The 19,119-nt window shown below is 40.6% G+C and overlaps 2 protein-coding genes and 1 long non-coding RNA gene across 3 annotated transcripts; all 3 read left to right on the top strand.

Moving 5' to 3' along the window:
- Window positions 1-790: 790 nt before the first annotated feature.
- Window positions 791-5,545, top strand: LOC119491567 (extracellular calcium-sensing receptor-like). Its single transcript, XM_037775709.1, is given in 10 exon segments — window positions 791-930; window positions 1,219-1,513; window positions 1,634-1,720; window positions 1,938-2,207; window positions 2,535-2,629; window positions 2,631-2,712; window positions 3,468-3,743; window positions 4,112-4,336; window positions 4,433-4,556; window positions 4,635-5,545. Coding segments are annotated over 10 exon segments (2,475 nt in total). The 5' UTR covers window positions 791-820.
- Window positions 5,546-7,562: 2,017 nt separating this feature from the next.
- Window positions 7,563-7,922, top strand: LOC119491993. Its single transcript, XR_005207695.1, has 3 exons — window positions 7,563-7,633; window positions 7,704-7,766; window positions 7,844-7,922. It is a non-coding gene; the product is annotated as an uncharacterized LOC119491993 (long non-coding RNA).
- Window positions 7,923-13,841: 5,919 nt separating this feature from the next.
- On the top strand, window positions 13,842-18,473 carry LOC119491805 (extracellular calcium-sensing receptor-like). Its single transcript, XM_037776026.1, has 9 exons — window positions 13,842-14,068; window positions 14,353-14,647; window positions 14,776-14,862; window positions 15,138-15,407; window positions 15,574-15,780; window positions 16,393-16,668; window positions 17,032-17,256; window positions 17,361-17,484; window positions 17,563-18,473. Exons 1-9 carry the CDS (start codon window positions 13,860-13,862, stop codon window positions 18,471-18,473), a joined length of 2,604 nt encoding a protein of 867 aa, XP_037631954.1. The 5' UTR covers window positions 13,842-13,859.
- Window positions 18,474-19,119: the final 646 nt, after the last annotated feature.

The following is a 19,119-nucleotide window of genomic DNA, read 5'->3' as shown; positions in this document are numbered from 1 at the left end:
AAGCCATGACTATGCAATGGCCAACATTATACAAAAAAGAATTGTAACTTTTTGTGTTTTTGTGTGTACTTTTATAAATATTTTCTGCCATTAAGCCTGCATGGATTTGCTGCATGTTTTTCTTAAATGCCTCCTAAATATGATGCTTTTTTGGGTTTGAGTCAGACAAATAAAATTAGAAATTGGACATATTAATGGGAAAATCTTTCCTGCCCACATGTTTCTGCAGAACTAATCATATCTAATACCTGCCAAGTTACTATGGGTGCCAGCCAGATACAATAACCCTCCATCAAACAGACAAAGAGCAACGGAGTGTCTTGGTTTGCTGCTACCATCTAGTGGACATACTCTGGGCTAATTTAAGCATTTGGTGAGTTTAATTCGGTATTATCACACAACAAATCACAGTATTCACAAATTTCAGTAGAGATCAATCATAGCGGTCATCCACAACTTCAATTTCGGTTGGAAAGGTTGCAAAAGTTGCCTCGGTGAGATGTAATTAAAAGTGCACAAAATTAATTCCACCTCAATACAAAATCAATCTCAAATGAAATGCATATTAGGCCCTGCCCTTACTTTTGCGTATGCGCTGTTGGGTGGTGTGCACGATTAAACAATGCTACAAGTCAATAAAAGGGGTTGACACTGAGTCAGAAAAGGAGTGAACAGGAGGAAAGCCATGTGGGCTATTTTAGATATCAACATCCTCTTGCTCATGTACTCTGTGTTGTTGTATTCCTACTTTTCTTCTGCTGTGCCCTCCCCTCTCCATTCCACCTCCTGCCGGTTACAAGGACAGTTTCATTTAAACGGGATGCACAAGGCTGGAGATGTGGTTCTGGGAGGACTGTTTGAGATCCACTTCTTTTCTGTCTTTCCTGACCTGTCATTTACCTCAGAGCCACAACAGCCAACCTGCCACAGGTCAGTATTTCAGGGAAACAAACGAAATGCAGAAGCTAGAAGAAGCCAATCCCATTAGTAGCATTTATTTTTTGTAATAAGGTATTACTCTGTGAGAATTATTATTGTGTATTTATGCCATTTTAGTCACATCACTTGTCTCCTTTATAGTTTTTATTCAGGTATTGTAATAATCGTTGCTATACAACTGGTTTAATTGTTTGCAAAATCTGTAATTCTGCAACACGTTCATGTCAGCTCTGTTACTGTATCATTTTGAATTTTCCAAAAATGGTATTTTTCTGTTAGTTTTGATATTCTAGGATTCAGACAGGCCCAGACCATGGCCTTTGCTATTGATGAGATCAACAGAAACTCCAACCTGCTACCTAATGTGACTCTGGGATACAGTTTTTATGACAACTGTGTCAAACTAGGAATTGGATTCCGTGCAGCGTTGTCATTAGCCAGTGGTCAAGAAGAGCAGTTTATATTGGACAAGACCTGTGTGGGAACCCCTCCAGTACTAGGGATTGTGGGGGATTCTTCCTCTACACGTTCTATCGCCATCTCCACTGTCTTAGGTTTGTACAGAGTACCTATGGTAAGTTGTCTTCTGTTGTAGCATTTTGATTTTAAATGCAATGTCAATTGTAAACATTGGACTAATCAGCCAATGAAGGATTTGAATGTTTTTAGGATATACAGTCTGTGTCTTTCACAGGTGAGTTATTTTGCCACATGTTCGTGCCTGAGTGACCGACAAAAGTTTCCATCCTTCTTTAGGACGATTCCAAGCGATGCTTTCCAGGTGACCATCAATCGGCAAAATGAAAATGTATCCCTGTACTGCAATGAAATGGAATATTTTTTTGTAATACCTGTCAAATACGTTGTGCCATTGATGGAGCTGTTTGGTCTGAAGGGTACTAGCTAAACACGGTCCATTGTGGTACCAGTTTATCAGGTTAATCACTGAGAGATTATTCTTGCCTGTGCATTAATTCCTCCAATCTGTATTTACTTAGGTGCGTGCTATGATTCAGATTCTCAGGCGCTTTGGCTGGACTTGGACAGGTCTTCTGGTCAGTAATGATGATTATGGACTCCACGCCGCCCGATCCTTTCAATCTGACCTGGCTAAGTCTGGTGGAGGGTGTCTGGCCTACTTTGAGGTTTTGCCCTGGGACAAAGACGCAGCTAAACTAAGGAGAATTGTGGATTTGATGAGGAAATCTACAGCTCGTGTGGTCATTGTCTTTGCACATGAGAGTCACATGATTAACCTCATGGAAGAGGTTGGGCTTGCATTACAGTTTATAATGTCATATAATTTCACAACTTAATATTTTAATTGTTAACTTGAAAGATTTAAGTTACAATAAAATATTGTCCTATAGCAAAGAGATTTAATTTAATAAATCACTCGTCTTATTAGTTAAAGGAGCTGTTAACCAGTATAACTGGGCATTAGAGTGAGATCATTAACTCAAATTACACCAACCTCCAGTTATATACTGTATACTGTGTAAAACACCGGATTTAACATGTGTACGAATGAGACAGACAACACATCAACTGTGTCACAGTATAAATTTATATATTTTATATAATGCAATGCACAGGTGGTTAGGCAAAATGTGACAGGCCTGCAGTGGATGGCCAGTGAGGCCTGGACTGCAGCTACTGTGCTCCAGACCCCCCACCTCATGCCGTACCTGAGGAGGAATACCAGGACTCAGGGACTTCCTGTTAAAAATACGTCCTGACATACAACACAACAACCGCTATGGAAATAACATGGTGAGTTTAAGTGGAGATACCCCAGGTGAAGAGGGTTAAACATTTAAATAATATATAATGCCATAAAACTTCCCTAGTTGATCAGTTATATTAGGACAATTATTTTTTGTAGTACAAATTTTCAGAAATTTGATGTTTAAATATGCATATCAGGCATTATCTTATTAAATATGTGTTAATTTGAATATATTTCCAGAACGGAAATCTGAACATTGGATGAAGCCAAGTTCAAAATTCTTGTTTCATTTTGTTGACATCTTAGAGTCAAAGGTTTTTACTTAACACATTTTGAGAAAATGGCCTTTAAAGACATGTATTGTAAAATTTTCTATATTTTGAAGACACTACCAGTGAATTGGGTAAAACATTGGGGGAGATCTAATCTTTGATTAGATGTCACCATAAAACTTCCCCAGTTAATTACTTACTTAAGACAGTTATTTCTTGTATATAAGTTTTCTGAAATTGTATATTTAAATATGCAAATGAGGCATTATTAATGCTAACTTTTAGTGAATTTAGGAGAAATCTTCAGATAGACAAAGTGTAATAAAATAAACACCTAAATGTGTATTTTCAATGTTTTCTTTCCACTTGTCTGAAAAAAAGATGGAAGATGGAAGCAAAATAGCCCAACATCTCGTAATTGTTTCAGCCTGTAGTGTCTCACCTTAAAATTGCAATCTGACCTGGTATTTGTAATAATAATACAGTATATTGTCATAATTTATAACACAGTTTTTAATACATTTCAGGTAAATCAGTTTTGGGAATACACATTTCAGTGTAGATTTGCACCACCTCCAGCAGGTTGGGTGGAGGCTGGGGGAGAACTGTGCACTGGAGAGGAAGATCTGGAGAGTGTGGAGACTGAGTTCTTGGACATTTCAAACCTCAGGCCAGAGTATAATGTGTACAAGGCTGTGTATGCTCTGGCGTATGCTCTTGATGACATGCTGCGCTGTTTGCCAGGGAGAGGGCCTTTCAGCGGACACAGCTGTGCCAGTTTGCAAAGACTGGAGCTATGGCAGGTAGGATATCAGTTTACACTCCACCTGTTCATGAGACTAAATCCTATGCTATCTTCTGGAGTAACATTTCAGTTATATGATTAAATACAAAGCAATGTGATTACTAATCTTAAAGTGCATAACAGATAGCTGAAAGGATTTGCCCTACCACAAGGTGATAGCAGTGAATAATATTACAGTAATATCAGTGACTTCACTTTAATGGATATTCTTTGTTTTATTGTTAATATCTTCAAATGTTCATTACAGTGCAGTAGGCAGGTTGATTATTGAATATTAGATACCACTGTGTTCACCATGATCATATAGAATTATTTTTTCATCTGTTCTTTTTGATTTTCCTCTATCCGTTATTCTGATATTCTTAGCTTTTGTATTACTTGGAAAAGGTCAACTTTACCACACCATTTGGTGATCAAGTGTCATTTGATGAGAATGGTGATGCATTACCAATATATGATGTCATGAACTGGCTGTGGCTCCCTGATGGACGAACTAAAGTTGAGAATGTGGGCGAGGTTAAAGAGTCAGCCAAAGGTGAAGAACTCACACTTGATGAAGACAAAATCTTCTGGAACTTTGAATCCAAAGAGGTTGCCTTTAATTTTTCAGACACCTATTTTGTGTACCATGCATGGCTCATTATAGCTATTTGACTCAATAACAGATGTGTATTTTTTTCCCTACAGCCACCCCGGTCAGTGTGCAGTGAGAGCTGTCCTCCAGGTGCCCGCATGGCCAGAAAGAAGGGGCAACCTGAGTGCTGTTTTGACTGCATCCCTTGTTCTGAGGGAAAGATCAGCAATAAGACTGGTTGGTATTCAGTTTTAAACATTACAGTTTAGGGATATAATTTAAGCATTAATCTTATCACTTTCCCTGTTTTCTTAGACTCCATGGAGTGCACCAGTTGTCTAGAGGACTTCTGGTCCAGCCCCCAGCATGACCACTGTGTTCCTAAGAAATCTGAGTTCCTCTCCTATCAGGAGCCTCTGGGTATCTGCCTGACAGCCACCACATTGTTGGGCACATTCATCTGTGCTGTTGTCCTGGGCATCTTCATCTATCATCGCAGCACCCCTATAGTACGCGCCAACAATTCAGAACTGAGTTTCCAGCTATTGATGTCACTTAAATTATGTTTCCTTTGCTCACTGTTGTTCATTGGCCGTCCCAGGCTGTGGACATGCCAGCTGAGACATGCAGCATTTGGAATCAGCTTTGTTCTTTGTGTCTCATGCATCCTCGTGAAAACCATGGTGGTTCTGGCTGTGTTCAAGGCCTCCAAGCCAGGAGGAGGAGCCAGTCTCAAGTGGTTTGGTGCTGTGCAACAGAGAGGGACAGTTATACTTCTGACTTCTATTCAGGCAGCAATCTGCACTGCTTGGCTTGTCTCTGCTTCACCAGCTCCCCATAAAAACACTCAGTACCACAATGACAAGATAGTTTATGAGTGTGTAGTCGGATCCACAGTTGGTTTTGCAGTGTTACTGGGTTACATTGGCTTACTGGCCATCCTCAGCTTCCTACTAGCATTCATGGCAAGAAATCTTCCAGATAGTTTCAATGAGGCCAAGCTCATCACTTTCAGCATACTGATCTTCTGTGCTGTGTGGGTGGCCTTTGTCCCCGCTTATATTAGCTCACCAGGCAAATATGCAGATGCAGTGGAGGTATTCGCCATCCTGGCCTCCAGTTTTGGTCTCTTGGTGGCACTGTTTGGACCCAAATGTTACATAATCCTGCTGAGACCAGAGAGGAACACAAAGAAAGCAATCATGGGTCGGGGCATTGAGTCATAAAACATACTGACAGAATTAATACTTTTATCTATACAATACAAAAAAATAAAGGCAGAAAAATGTGTTGGTAGTATTAGCAATGTTGACAAATAACTTGGATCATGTTGTATTATTGCATAGAGCAGATTAATCATCAATAATTCATATCAAAATATGTATCTACAATTAATAACCCAAAATGATTAATCATAAACCCATGTATTGTCGTAAAATGTGAAGGATAGTGGTGACACTCAGCTTCAGATGTCACACACAAGTAGTTTTAATATCAGAATTTACACAGGTGCCACCCAATTTTAGAAAAACAGGGAAAAATACAAAATTTGATATTAATCAATTGAGTCTCATAATATCAGGGTTGCTACGGAGTACGTCGGCATGGTGAACAGTTATTCTAATTGTTTATATACAAACAAATCAAATAACCAAGTTCTTTATAAAATTAAATATTTATTTGACTAACTACATGACTAAACTACGAACAGAGGATAATTGAATAAATGATAAAACAAAAGGAAAAAATGAATAAATTGAATAAAGGATAACCAAACGAATACAGTGAATACAATGATGAACATTTATGGATAGAAACAAATTAAATGTGACCAGGTAAATTCAGTGACTGATATCTCTGATTGAACTTGTTGTTGATGTTTTCCTATCAATTCAATTTAGTTTTGCTATTAATGCACCATTCAGCAGCAGATAATTTAAGAAGCACTAGGGAAGATTGTCAAGCAGTTTCATATCATAAATTTAGGCGTGGTGTAATTCAGGTTTAGAATTTATTGATGGATTTCCTATTTCTTCTGGCATCTAATATTAACTATCAATTTCTTAAAATTACCTTATATATTAATTGACTATAAATTTGTTTATTAGTCTAATCATCAAACCCTTTCACTTCTGAAAATGTATTTATATATCACCTTTGATGGGTAGATTGGTGGATTGTACTGTATGGAGTGGTCGCAGGTTCTGTGTAGAACACAACATTTTGGATCTTTTGGATCCAACGGTGCGATTCGGTTTAAGTCATTTTTTCTCCCTCAGTGGCTCTCTTTCGGAATCCATCTCCATATCCCTCTGTGTGGTGCAGCGTCTCTGTGCCATTTCTTCAACCCCAAACATGTACAAACATGTACATGTTAAACAAAACTGCATGTTATTAAACATATGTTAGCAAAGGACAACACATCAATTCAAGTACATGTTAATATGCATTAAATGTAATTTCCATTACATTTTACATTCTTATTCACAGCTGCATGTGTCTTTGGCAGACTGAGCCAACATCTCAAAGGAATGTAGATAGTCTTAAAACGCAGGGAGTAGGCCATAAATTCTCCTTTGTTTCTTCACTTGTTCCTCCAATGTTTTGCCTCACAGCAAGAGGGTCGCAGATTCAAATCCGGTTTGGGGCCCTTCTCTGTGGAGTTTGCATGTTCTCCCCATGTTAGCGTGGGTTTTTCCTCAGGGATCTCGAGCTTCCTCCAACAGTCCAAAGACATGCAGGTTAGGTTAATTTTTTACTCTAAATGGCCCGTAAGTGTAAATGTGAGTATGAATGGCTTTCTGTCTCTATGTGTCAGCCCTGTGATAGTCTGGCGACCTGTCCAGGGTTGAAATTGACTTGACTTGACCACTTTCACTTTGCTGAGCAGCAACTAGTAACGACTCATTAATTAGTGATTACTTAAACATTACTTACTGTTTTTGTGTCCCTCCAATAAAATGAGACATAATACAGAGTACTTACTGAGGAGTTCCTCATTACGTCATCATTAACGTATGATTACTTACCCTATTTGTGTCCCCCCAAGTAAAGTGAGACATAATACTGAATAGTTAATGAGTAGTCCCCCATTACTTCATCATTATCTTTACAATTGATTCCTTTAAAAAATCAGAGACAGCAGGATTCTTAACAAATGTTTGATTGATCATATTCAGAAAACATATACGTGACCATATATGCCATATATATCACCTAGGCAGGGAGCACCCCCCCCCATGTAGGTGTGGGTGATTAGAGTCTCTTTGTCTGACTCCTGGTATATGTGTGGCAGGTCAACACTGTTTGTCCAGGTAAGGGAGAGATTTTGGGAGGGAAAAATGGCTGTTTTATAGTGAGTTTAACCACTTCCTTTGTATATAGATTTGTAGTGCAGCTGTGTCCTGAGCCGTCCAGAGTGATGCTCTGTAACCCCATACTGAAAAGGTATGTTGCAGAAAAACTTAAGTCTGTTAATCTCATATCATATCTTAAGAGTAATATGGTCAATCTAACCTTTTTAGGGAAAGATTCAGCCTTTTGCCCCTCCCCCAGTTGAGCCACAGCAGAGCCAGTGATTGCTGGGAAGTAGGGCCCTGAGGAGTAAGGTAACTTAAAGTAGGTTGGTAATGTAGGAGGGTTACTCCCTCCGAGGTATTCTTACAGGAATATTTGATTTTTACCATGTTTCCCCTTCTTTTTTCAGATTGAAGCTAGACTGCTGCTTTGCCTAGATGTATTTAACACCGAAGCCTGATTGTGACTACTGATTGTTTTACATGGACTAAAAGAGAGACTGTGTCCAGCCGCCCCTTGGTTAATTTGGACACATCCAAGTTGGACTGTTGCATTGTGGTGGTTATTACTTGAAGTACTTTTTAACTCTTTGTAAACCAGAACCAACTGATTCACATTACCTTGTATTTTTGTTTCTGTTCTTCCAGGCAGTGGGAGACCTGCGGGGAGTAGGCTAGTCGTGGTATTTCCCCTCTCTTCGCATGCCATGTGGTAGGCCCAAAAGGATGATAGTCACTTTTTACAGTTTCATACATTATCTATTTGCAGTGCTGGTTGCAGTGTAGAGGAATAGTTCATAGTGTACTCACGTGGTGGGTTTAAAGAGGGGTTACAATAGAATCTTCCCGCAGACAGTACCCTGCCTTAATATTTGGCATTTTGTTGTATTCTTTTTGGGTTCTAATTTAAAAGGGGGTTCAGTTGGAGTTTTTATGGAAAAACTGTTTTAACTATCTATTATTGTTGAATAAATATTGTTAATTTATGATTGCCCTCTCTTTTTTTTAGGTTATCAATTTCCAATAGTTATTTTCCCCTTTAATTCAATAAATTTGGTGGTGTTGAACTGAATGCACGTCTCCTGCTCTTGAATTTGTGAATTTATTGGTGTAAACACTCAAGTAATTGAGGCCTATTGCCTGTGGGTTTCTGCAGTAGCATTGCATTGGCCATTCACCATACTGTGTTAGGTTAAATATACATTGAAGTTCACATCCATTAATATTAGCAAGTTAAATATCGTTCAAAAAATCATCCAAAAAATTTGATTGAGAGTTACTCATTAACTAATAGTTCACTGGCATTTAGATACTCATTCATTTTTTAATCATGTAATCATTAAATAATCTTCTTGAAGCCATGACTATGCTATGACCTAACATTATGGCTCATCTTAAACCGTTTATCTGGGGTCGGGTCGCGGGGGCAACAGCTCCAGCAGGGGACCCCGAACTTACCTTTCCCCGGGCCACATTAACCAGCTCTGACTGGGGGTTCCCAAGGTGTTCCCAGGCCAGTATGGAGATATAATCTCTCCACCTAGTCCTGGGTCTTGCCCGCGGCCTCCTCCCAGCTGGTCGTGCCTGGAACACCTCCCTAGGGAGGCGCCCTGGGGGCATCCTTACCAGATGCCCGAACCACCTCAGCTGGCTCCTTTCAACGTAAAGGAGCAGCGGCTCTACTCCGAGTTCCTAACGGATGACTGAGCTTCTTACCCTATCTCTAAGGGAGATGCCAGCCACCCTCCTGAGAAAACCGATTTCGGCCGCCTGTACCCGCAATCTAGTTCTTTCGGTCATGACCCAGCACTCATGACCATAGGTGAGAGTAGGAACGAAGATTGACTGGTAGATCGAGAGCTTTGCCTTCCAGCTCAGCTCTCTTTTCCTCACAATGGTGCAGTAAAGCGAATGTAATACCGCCCCCGCTGCCCTGATTCTCCGGCCAATGTCACGTTCCATAGTCCCATCCCTCGCAAACAAGACCCCAAGGTACTTGAACTCCTTCACTTGGGGTAAGGACTCATTCCCTACCCACACTAGGCAATCCATCGGTTTCCTGCTGAGAACCATGGCCTCAGATTTCGAGGCGCTGATCCTCATCCCGGACGCTTCACACTCGGCTGCAAACCGATCCAGTGAGTGCTGGAGGTCACAGACCGATGATGCCAACAGGACCACATCATCTGCAAAAAGCAGCAATGAGATCCTCAGCACACCAAACTGCAAACCCTCCTTCCCCCGACTACGCCTCGATATCCTGTCCATGAAAATCACAAACAGGATTGGTGACAAAGCGCAGCCCTGGCGGAGGCCAACCCCCACCGGAAACGAGTCTGACTTACTGCCGAAAACCCGAACACAGCTCTCGCTTTGGGCGTACAGAGATTGGATGGCCATAAGAAGTGCCCCCCTCACCCCATACTCCCGCAGCACCCCCAACAGTATCTCTCGGGGGACCCGGTCATATGCCTTCTCCAAGTCCACAAAACACATGTTGTTGGGACCCACCATTACTGGTGGCAAAGACAATGAACTACGCTTCTCAGGATCCTTGAGTCATGCAACCATTGATTATCTTCACCCATGGACTCAGCTCAGTAACTATTGGCTGATTACTTATTCACACATAGGTGTGAAATTCACCCAGGACAAAACCAGAGGAATCTCTTTGTTCCTCATCTTTCTGCTCTTTCTTCACCCCCTTCTCACCTCTCCTGACCTGTGAAGGTGAGCTGCTGCTCTCCAGACCAGAAGCTGTAGGAGCAGCTCTGCTCTGATCTATGGCCTGTTAGGAAACAGCCATAGAAACACCAAGGAACTTTTCTTCTAAAGCAGAAGACGCGAGAGCCTGCCTTTTTACCAACTAACTTCAAGCAACAACAGCAAGGAAGTTAGCACCAAGCTATCAAGCTGCTGGGAAGTAAGTATCTGCACTGGATTTGAGCACAGCAAAGACAACATCTTTGATTTGGAACCACAACCTCAGCACATGGAATTACCAACCTTTTTGTCCATGGATTGGTAACGTACTGGGCTTATTTTAGCATTAGTAATTACGCACGGCTGAGTAGGACTGTTCAACTTTGATTTCTAGAATGTAACTGTATTGATATGATTAATGTTATTCATTGAGTTTGACTGTCTTAATTACATTATTTGTAATTAAGATATTTGGTGTGTTTAGTTTATGGATCACATAGAAAAGGTCTTGCATGCAAACTAACCATATTTTCTAACCCACTGCATTATCTGACACACATTAAGATCACATACATAAACTGTGAATTAGTTTTAAAAATAAACATACAGCCTCAAATAATCTTAACCCCCACGCCACCCCCCTCTCTGTCCTTCCAGAGCACATGTGCTCCGAAGAACAAAAAGGCCATGTGGTGACATGTTGGCAGCCATCTTGGATCCCGCCATCTTTGTAGTTTTACAGTGCTCGCCATTTTGTCTGTAGGCACATGCAGACATCTTGAGACAAGTAGCCAGCCATCTTGTCTCTCTTCCTCTCTCTCTCCCTCTCTCTCTCTCTCTCTCTCTCTCTCTCACTCACACACACACACACACACACACACACACACACACACACACACAAATGCTCATACACTTTGTTTGGTTTGTTTAGTTTAGTTATTTAGTTCGATTAATATTGGGTTTTACACCTTTATTATCTTGTAAATACATTTTTGTGGAATATACGTGCTGGTCTGTTTAATGTTGTACAAGAGTGAATGATGAAAACCTCTGCTAGTCAAGAACTCCAATATCCTTCAATCTTTACTATCTATTTTGGTTATAGTTATTAATTTAATTATTAATCAAAGGTCCAAATTGATAGTTTAGTATATTTAATGAGACTATATTAACGTTTTGGTCATTGGTCCCTGATTCCAGGATGGTGCCCCGTTTATTATTAATGTTTATTGATAATCTTTATTAATATTAATAATTCTATTATTATTTATTAATTAATTTGCTAATAACCAAAACCTGTTACAGTAGAATCCCTACACCCTCTTCAGCTTGACCTTCATCCCGTTCCTGCCATCTGGAAAAGAGTTAAAAGAGATAAAATAACCCGGACCTTTAGACCACAGCTCACCACCGCAGCTTCAGCAATGGAAGCCCCTCTCTTCACCCGAGTGTCCAAAACATGCGGCCTCAGATCAGACGATACGATTACAAAATCGCTCATTGACCTTCGGCCTAGGTTGCTCTGGTACCACGTACAGTTATGAGCATCCTTATGTTCGAACATTGTGTTCGTTATGGACAGTCCATGACTAGCACAGAAGTCCAATGACAAACGACCACTCGAGTTCAGATCAGGGAGGCCATTCCTCCCAATCACGCCACTCCAGGTGCCTCCATCATTGCCCACGTGCTCGTTGAAGTCTCCCAGCAGAACTATGGAGTCCCTTACTGAAGCCCAATAAAGGACTCCATTCAGGGTCTCCAAGAAGGCCTAATACTACGAACTGCTGTTCGGTGCATTTGCACAGACAACAGTCAGAGTTTTACCCCCCATAACCTGAAGGCGTAGGGAGGCGACCCTCTTGTCCACCGGGGTAAACTCCAACATAGGGCACTCAGCCGGGGATTTGTGAGTATCCCCACACCCGCCCGGCGCCTCACACCATGGGCATCTCCAGAGAAGAATATAGTCCAACCCCTATCCAGGAGTACGGTTCCAGAACCGAGGCAGTGCGTAGAGGTAAGCTCTACCAGATCCAACTGATAGCGCTCCACCTCCCGCACAAGCTCTGGCTCCTTCCCCCACAGAGAGGTGACATACCACGCCCCCAGAGCTAGCCTCTGCCGCACGTGTCCGGTCCATTGAGGTCCCTTTGGGGTGTCCTCGGCCGGGCTCCGCGGCAAGCCCGGCAAGCCCGGCGCTCGCTGACGGGCCCTCCGTCTGGGCCTGGCTCCAGCCGTGGGCCCCGGGCTTCCTCCGGGCCGGGTAACTCCTCCTCTGCCTCCTTCTGTCATTGGGGTTTGTGAACCACTCTTAGTCTGGCCCCTCACCTGAGACCAATATGCCATGGGATACCCTACCAGGAGCACCAAGCTCCAGACAACACAGCCTTCAGGGTCATAGGGACACACAAACCTCTCCACCGGCCTAACATTATACAGAAAAGAATTGTAACTTTTTGTGTTTTTGTGTTCACTGTTATCATTATTTTCTGCAATTAAGCCTGCATCGATTTGATGCATGTTTTTCTTAAATGCCTCCTAAATAAGATGCTTTTTTGGGTTTGAGTCAGACAAAGCCAGTGTTTTAATTGATGCAATATTCTGCTACATTTTAAAGGGAATAGAGTTGAGTATGGTCATCCTGCCTGGAAAATTACCTGCATGCATTCACTATTAATATGTTGATGTAAATAAGTAACAGGTTTCTGTCTGAAATTATAGAAATACAGCTACCAAATCTATAAAATTGAAAATTTGACAGACTAATAGGAACATCTGTTCTGCCTACATGTTTCTGCAAAACTGATCATATCTAATGCCTGCCAAGTGGGTGCCAGACAGATACAATAATTCTCCATCAAACAGACACAGTGCAAGGGAAGACGTAATATTTCACGCATTCATGCACCCACTATTAATGCATTGAGGTGAATAAGTATAGGTCTCTACCTATATTCATACAAATACAGTTACCAAATCTATAACATTGCAAATTGCACAGACAAATGAGGAAATCTGTCTTGCCCACATTTCTGCAGAACTTAACATATCTAATGCCAAGTTACTATGAGTGCCAGTCAGATACAATAACCCTCCATCAAACAGACACAGAGCAAGGGAGGATGTAATATTTCAGTGTCTTGGTATGCTGCTACCATCTAGTGGACATATTCATGGCAAATTTGAGCAATTGGTGAGTTTAATTCGGTATGCTTATCACACAAAAAATCACATGCAAATTTCATGAGGCATCAATCATAGCGGTCATCCACAACTTTAGTTTGGGTTAGAAAGGTTGCTAAAGTTGCCTTGGTGAGATGTAATTAAAAGTGCACAAATTAATTCCACCTCAATACAAAACCAATCTAAAATGAAATGCATATTGGGCCCTGCCCTTTCTTTTGCGTATGCGCTGATGGGTGGTGTGCAAGATTAAACAATGCTGCAAGTCAATAAAAGGGGTTGACACTGTGTCAGAAAAGCAGTAAACAGGAGTAAAGCCATGGGGGCATTTTTAGATATCAACCTCCTCCTGATCATGTATTCTGTGTTGTTGAATTCCTACTTTTCTTCTGCTGTGCCCTCCCCTCTCCATTCCACCTCCTGCCGGTTACAGGGACAGTTTCATCTAAATGGGATGCACAAGGCTGGAGATGTGGTTCTGGGAGGATTGTTTCATATCAACTTTTTTCCTTCCTTTCCTGACTTTTCTTTTACCTCAGAGCCACAACAGCCTCCCTGCAACAGGTCAGTCTGTCAGGGAAACAACAAAATGTAGAAACTGTAAGAAGCCAATCCCATTACATATAATTTTATTTTATGATAAGATATCACTCAGTCAGAATTACATGATGTATTCATGCCATTTTAGACATATCACTTGTTTCCTCTATTTTTTTTTTATCCAAGTATTGTAAGAATTATTTCTATTCAACTGGCTTGTTTGCAAAATCTGTAATTGTGCAAAATGTTAATTTCAGCACAGTTACTGTATCATGTTGAATTTTCCAACAATGGTATTTTTTTGTTAGTTTTGATATTCTAGGATTCAAACAGGCCCAGACCATGGCCTTTGCTATTGATGAGATCAACAGAAACTCCAACCTACTACCTAATGTGACTCTGGGATACAGTCTTTATGATAACTGCGGTGCGCTTGTTGTTGGATTCAGTGGGGCATTATCACTGGCAAGTGGTCTAGAGGAGCAGTTTATATTGGACAAGAGCTGTGTAGGAACGCCTCCAGTCCTAGGGATTTTGGGTGATTCTTCCTCTACACGTTCTATTGCCATCTCCACTGTCTTAGGTTTGTACAGATTACCAATGGTAAGTTTTCCACCATGATTCTTTTATAGCATTTTAATTTTAAATGCAATGTGAATTGTAAATATTGGACTAAACAGCCGATGAAGAATTTGAATGTTTTTAGGATGTGCAGTCTGTGTCTTTCACAGGTGAGTTATTTTGCCACATGTTCGTGCCTGAGTGACCGGAAAAAGTTTCCATCCTTCTTTAGGACGATACCAAGTGATGCTTTCCAGGTGACCATCAATCGGCAAAATAAGAGTGCATGAACAAAAAGCATATGCACTGAAACATTCCTTAGAAATAACCTCCTTTTACTGCAATGAAAAATATGTTTTTTTTGCGTAATACTTGTCACATTGTTTGTGCTATTGATGGAGCCGTTTGGTCTCGCCTAAAAAGCTGAGAGGCACCGATTAAACATGGTCAATTGTGGAACCTGTTTAGCAGGTTCCCCACTGAGAGATTATTCTGGCCTGTGCATTAATCCCTCCACTCTGTATTTACTTAGGTACGTGCTATGATTCAGATTCTCAGGCGGTTTGGCTGGACTTGGACAGGTCTGCTGGTTAGTAATGATGATTATGGACTCCACGCCGCCCGATCCTTTCAATCTGATCTGGGTCAGTCTGGTGGAGGGTGTCTGGCCTACTTAGAAGTTTTGCCCTGGGGCAAGGACCCAGCTGAACAAAGGAGAATTGTGGATTTGATGAGGAAATCTACAGCTCGTGTGGTCATTGTCTTTGCATATGAGAGTCACATGATTAACCTCATGGAAGAGGTCGGGCTTAAATTACAGTTTAATTATAATATATACTTACAAAATTCTACAATTTAATGTTTTGATTGTCTAAAATAAGAGAGTTTTAAATGTGTATGAAAGAGACAAGATATCAAACGTGTCATGACAGTATGAATTTATATATTTTATATAATGCAATGCACAGGTGGTGAGGCAGAATGTGACAGGCCTGCAGTGGATGGCCAGTGAAGCCTGGACGACAGGTACTGTGCTCCAAACCCCCCACCTCATGCCGTACCTGAATGGCACACTGGGCATTGCCATACGTCGAGGAGAAATACCAGGACTCAGGGACTTCCTGTTAAGAATACGTCCTGACATACAACACAACAACCGCTATGGAAATAACATGGTGAGTTTAAGTGGAGACACCCCAGGAGTATAGGCTAAAACTGAAATAGTATGTTTAAATCTGAACATTGGATAAAGCTAAGTTCAAAATTATTTCTTTCATTTTGTTGACATATTAGAGTCAAAGGTTTTTACAAAACTCAATGTGAGAAAACGGCCTATACAGGTATGTATTGTAAAATTCAATACATTTTTATGACACTCCTGGCGAATTGGGTCAAAAATCTAAGATAACACCATGAAACTTCCCCAGTATATTACTTACACTAAGACAATTATTTTTAGTATTACAAGTTCTCTGAAATACTATGTTTAAATATGCAAATGAGGCATTATCTAATGATAACTTTTGGGGATTTTAGGGGAAATCTACAGACAGATATAGACAAAGTGTAGTAAAATAAACACTTAAATTAGATGTTTTCTTTCCACTAGTCTGAAGGAAGAAATGTTATGGAAGCAAAATAGCCCAAAATTTCAAAATTTACCAGTTCATGAAAAACAATGTTTTAGACTGTAGTGTCTAACCTTAACCTTGTAATCTGATCTGGTATTTTTAAGAATAATACAGTATATTGTGATAATTTATAACACAGTTTTTAATACATTTCAGGTAAATCAGTTTTGGGAATACACATTTCAGTGTAGATTTGCACCACCTCCAGCAGGTTGGGTGGAGGCTAAGGGAGAACTATGCAATGGACAGGAAGATCTGGAGAGTGTGGAGACTGAGTTGTTGGATGTTTCAAACCTAAGGCCAGAGTATAACGTGTACAAAGCTGTGTATGCTCTGGCATATGCTCTTGATGACATGCTGCGCTGTTTGCCAGGGAGAGGGCCTTTCAGGGGACACAGCTGTGGCAGTTTGCAAAGACTGGAGCTATGGCAGGTGGGATGTCAGTTTACAGTGCACCTGTTTATGTGACTAAATCCTATGCTATCTTCTGGAGTAACATTTCAGGTATATATTAAATACACAGCTATGAGATTGCTAATCTTAAAGTGAATAGCAGATAGCTGAAATGATTTTCCCTACTACTGGGTGACAGCAGTGGATAATAGTGTCAGGTCAGCGACAAAAATGTCTTGTCTCTGGGTATACGCTAATATCTTCACTTTAAAGAAAATGCTTTGTTGGAAATGTTAATGTCTACATATGTTCATAGTTGCAGTATACAGTTTGATTATTGAATACTAAATACTGTGTTGTTCACCATGGTCATATAGACTTATTTTTTGTATCTGTTCTTAGCTTGTGTATTACTTGGAAAAGGTCAACTTCACCACACCATTTGGTGATCAAGTGTCATTTGATGAGAATGGTGATGCCTTACCAATATATGATATTATGAACTGGCTGTGGCTCCCTGATGGAACAACTAAAGTTGAGAATGTGGGCGAGGTCAAAGAGTCAGCCAAAGGTGAAAAACTCACACTTGATGAAAACAAAATCTTCTGGAACTTTGAATCCAAACAGGTTATTTTAGCTTTTTCAGACACCTTTTCTGTGTGCCATGAATGAGTGATTATAGCAGTGTAGAATTAGCGTAGAATAACAGAAATGTGTCTTACTTCTGACAGCCCCCCCGTTCAGTGTGCAGTGAGAGCTGTCCACCAGGTACCCGCATGGCCAGAGAGAAGGGGCAACCTGAGTGCTGTTTTGACTGTATCCTTTGTTCTGAGGGAAAGATCAGCAATGAGACTGGTTGGTATTCAGTTTTAAATGCTGCAGTTTGGAGATATAATTTAAGAATGTAGCTCAACAACTCCTCTGTTTTCTTAGACTCCATGGATTGCACCAGTTGTCCAGAGGACTTCTGGTCCAGCCCCAAGCGTGACCACTGTGTTCCTAAGAAAACAGAATTCCTCTCCTATCAAGAGCCTCTAGGTATCTGCCTGACAGCCATCACATTGTTGGGCACATTCATCTGTGCTGTTGTCCTGGGCATCTTCATCTATCATCGCAGCACCCCTATAGTACGCGCCAACAATTCAGAACTGAGTTTCCAGCTATTGATGTCACTTAAATTATGTTTCCTCTGCTCACTGTTGTTTATCGGCCGTCCCAGAATGTGGACATGCCAGCTGAGACATGCAGCATTTGGGATCAGTTTTGTACTTTGTGTCTCATGCATCCTGGTGAAAACCATGGTGGTTCTGGCTGTGTTCAAGGCCTCCAAACCAGGAGGAGGAGCCAGTCTCAAGTGGTTTGGTGCTGTGCAGCAGAGAGGGACCGTTGTGGTTCTTACTTCTATTCAGGCAGCAATCTGCACTGCTTGGCTTGTCTCTGCTTCACCAGCTCCTCATAAAAATACTCAATACCACAATGACAAGATAGTTTATGAGTGTGTAGTCGGATCTACAGTTGGTTTTGCAGTGTTACTAGTTTATATTGGCTTACTGGCTATCCTCAGCTTCCTACTAGCATTCATGGCGAGGAATCTTCCAGACAACTTCAATGAAGCCAAGTTCATCACTTTCAGCATGCTGATCTTCTGTGCTGTGTGGGTAGCATTTGTCCCTGCTTATATTAGCTCACCAGGCAAATATGCAGATGCAGTGGAGGTTTTTGCCATCCTGGCCTCCAGTTTTGGTCTCTTGGTGGCACTGTTTGGACCCAAATGTTACATAATCCTGCTGAGACCAGAGAGGAACACAAAGAAAGCGATCATGGGTCGGGGCATTGAGTCATAAAACATAACTTGGATGATCATGTTGTATTATGCATAGAGCAGATTAATAATCAATAATTAATATCAAAATATGTATCTACAATTAATAACCCAAAATTATTAATCATAAACCCATGTATTGTCGTAAAATGTGAAGGATAGTGGTGACACTCAGCTTCAGATGTCACCCACAAGTAGTTTTAATATCAGAATTTACACAGGTGCCACCCAATTTTATAAAAACAGGGAAAAATACAAAATTTGATATTAATCAATTGAGTCTCAAAATATCAGGGTTGCTACGGAGTAAGTGGGCATGGTGAAAAGCAAATCTAATTGTTTATATACACACAAATCAAATAACCAAGGTCTTTATAAAATTAAATGTTTCTTTAACTAACTATATGACTAAACTACGAACAGAGGATAAGTGAATAAATGATAAAACAAAAAGAAAAATTAATAAATTGAATAAAGGATAATCGAACAAATACAGTGAATACAATGATGAACATTTATGGATAGAAACCAATTAAATGTGACCAGGTCAATTCAGTGACTGATATCTCTGATTGAATTTGTTGTTGATGTTTGCCTATCAATTAAATTTAGTTGTGGTATTAATGCACCATTCAGCAGCAGATAATTTAAGAAGCACTAGGGAAGAT

The sequence above is a fragment of the Sebastes umbrosus genome, chromosome 7 (assembly GCF_015220745.1).
Source record: "Sebastes umbrosus isolate fSebUmb1 chromosome 7, fSebUmb1.pri, whole genome shotgun sequence".
Classification (NCBI taxonomy): Eukaryota; Metazoa; Chordata; class Actinopteri; order Perciformes; family Sebastidae; genus Sebastes; species Sebastes umbrosus.
Note: the sequence above shows the minus strand (reverse complement) of the source record. Positions and strands in the feature narration are given on the sequence as shown.

What these genes read in the sequence shown, in the direction of transcription:
- LOC119491805 (XM_037776026.1), top strand. Translation starts at nt 13,860, where the DNA reads ATGTATTCTGTGTTGTTGAATTCCTACTTTTCTTCTGCTGTGCCCTCC. An exon ending in AAAGACTGGAGCTATGGCAG is followed by an intron (nt 16,669 to 17,031) that starts GTGGGATGTCAG and finishes ATCTGTTCTTAG; the next exon opens with CTTGTGTATTACTTGGAAAA. An exon ending in GGAACTTTGAATCCAAACAG is followed by an intron (nt 17,257 to 17,360) that starts GTTATTTTAGCT and finishes TACTTCTGACAG; the next exon opens with CCCCCCCGTTCAGTGTGCAG.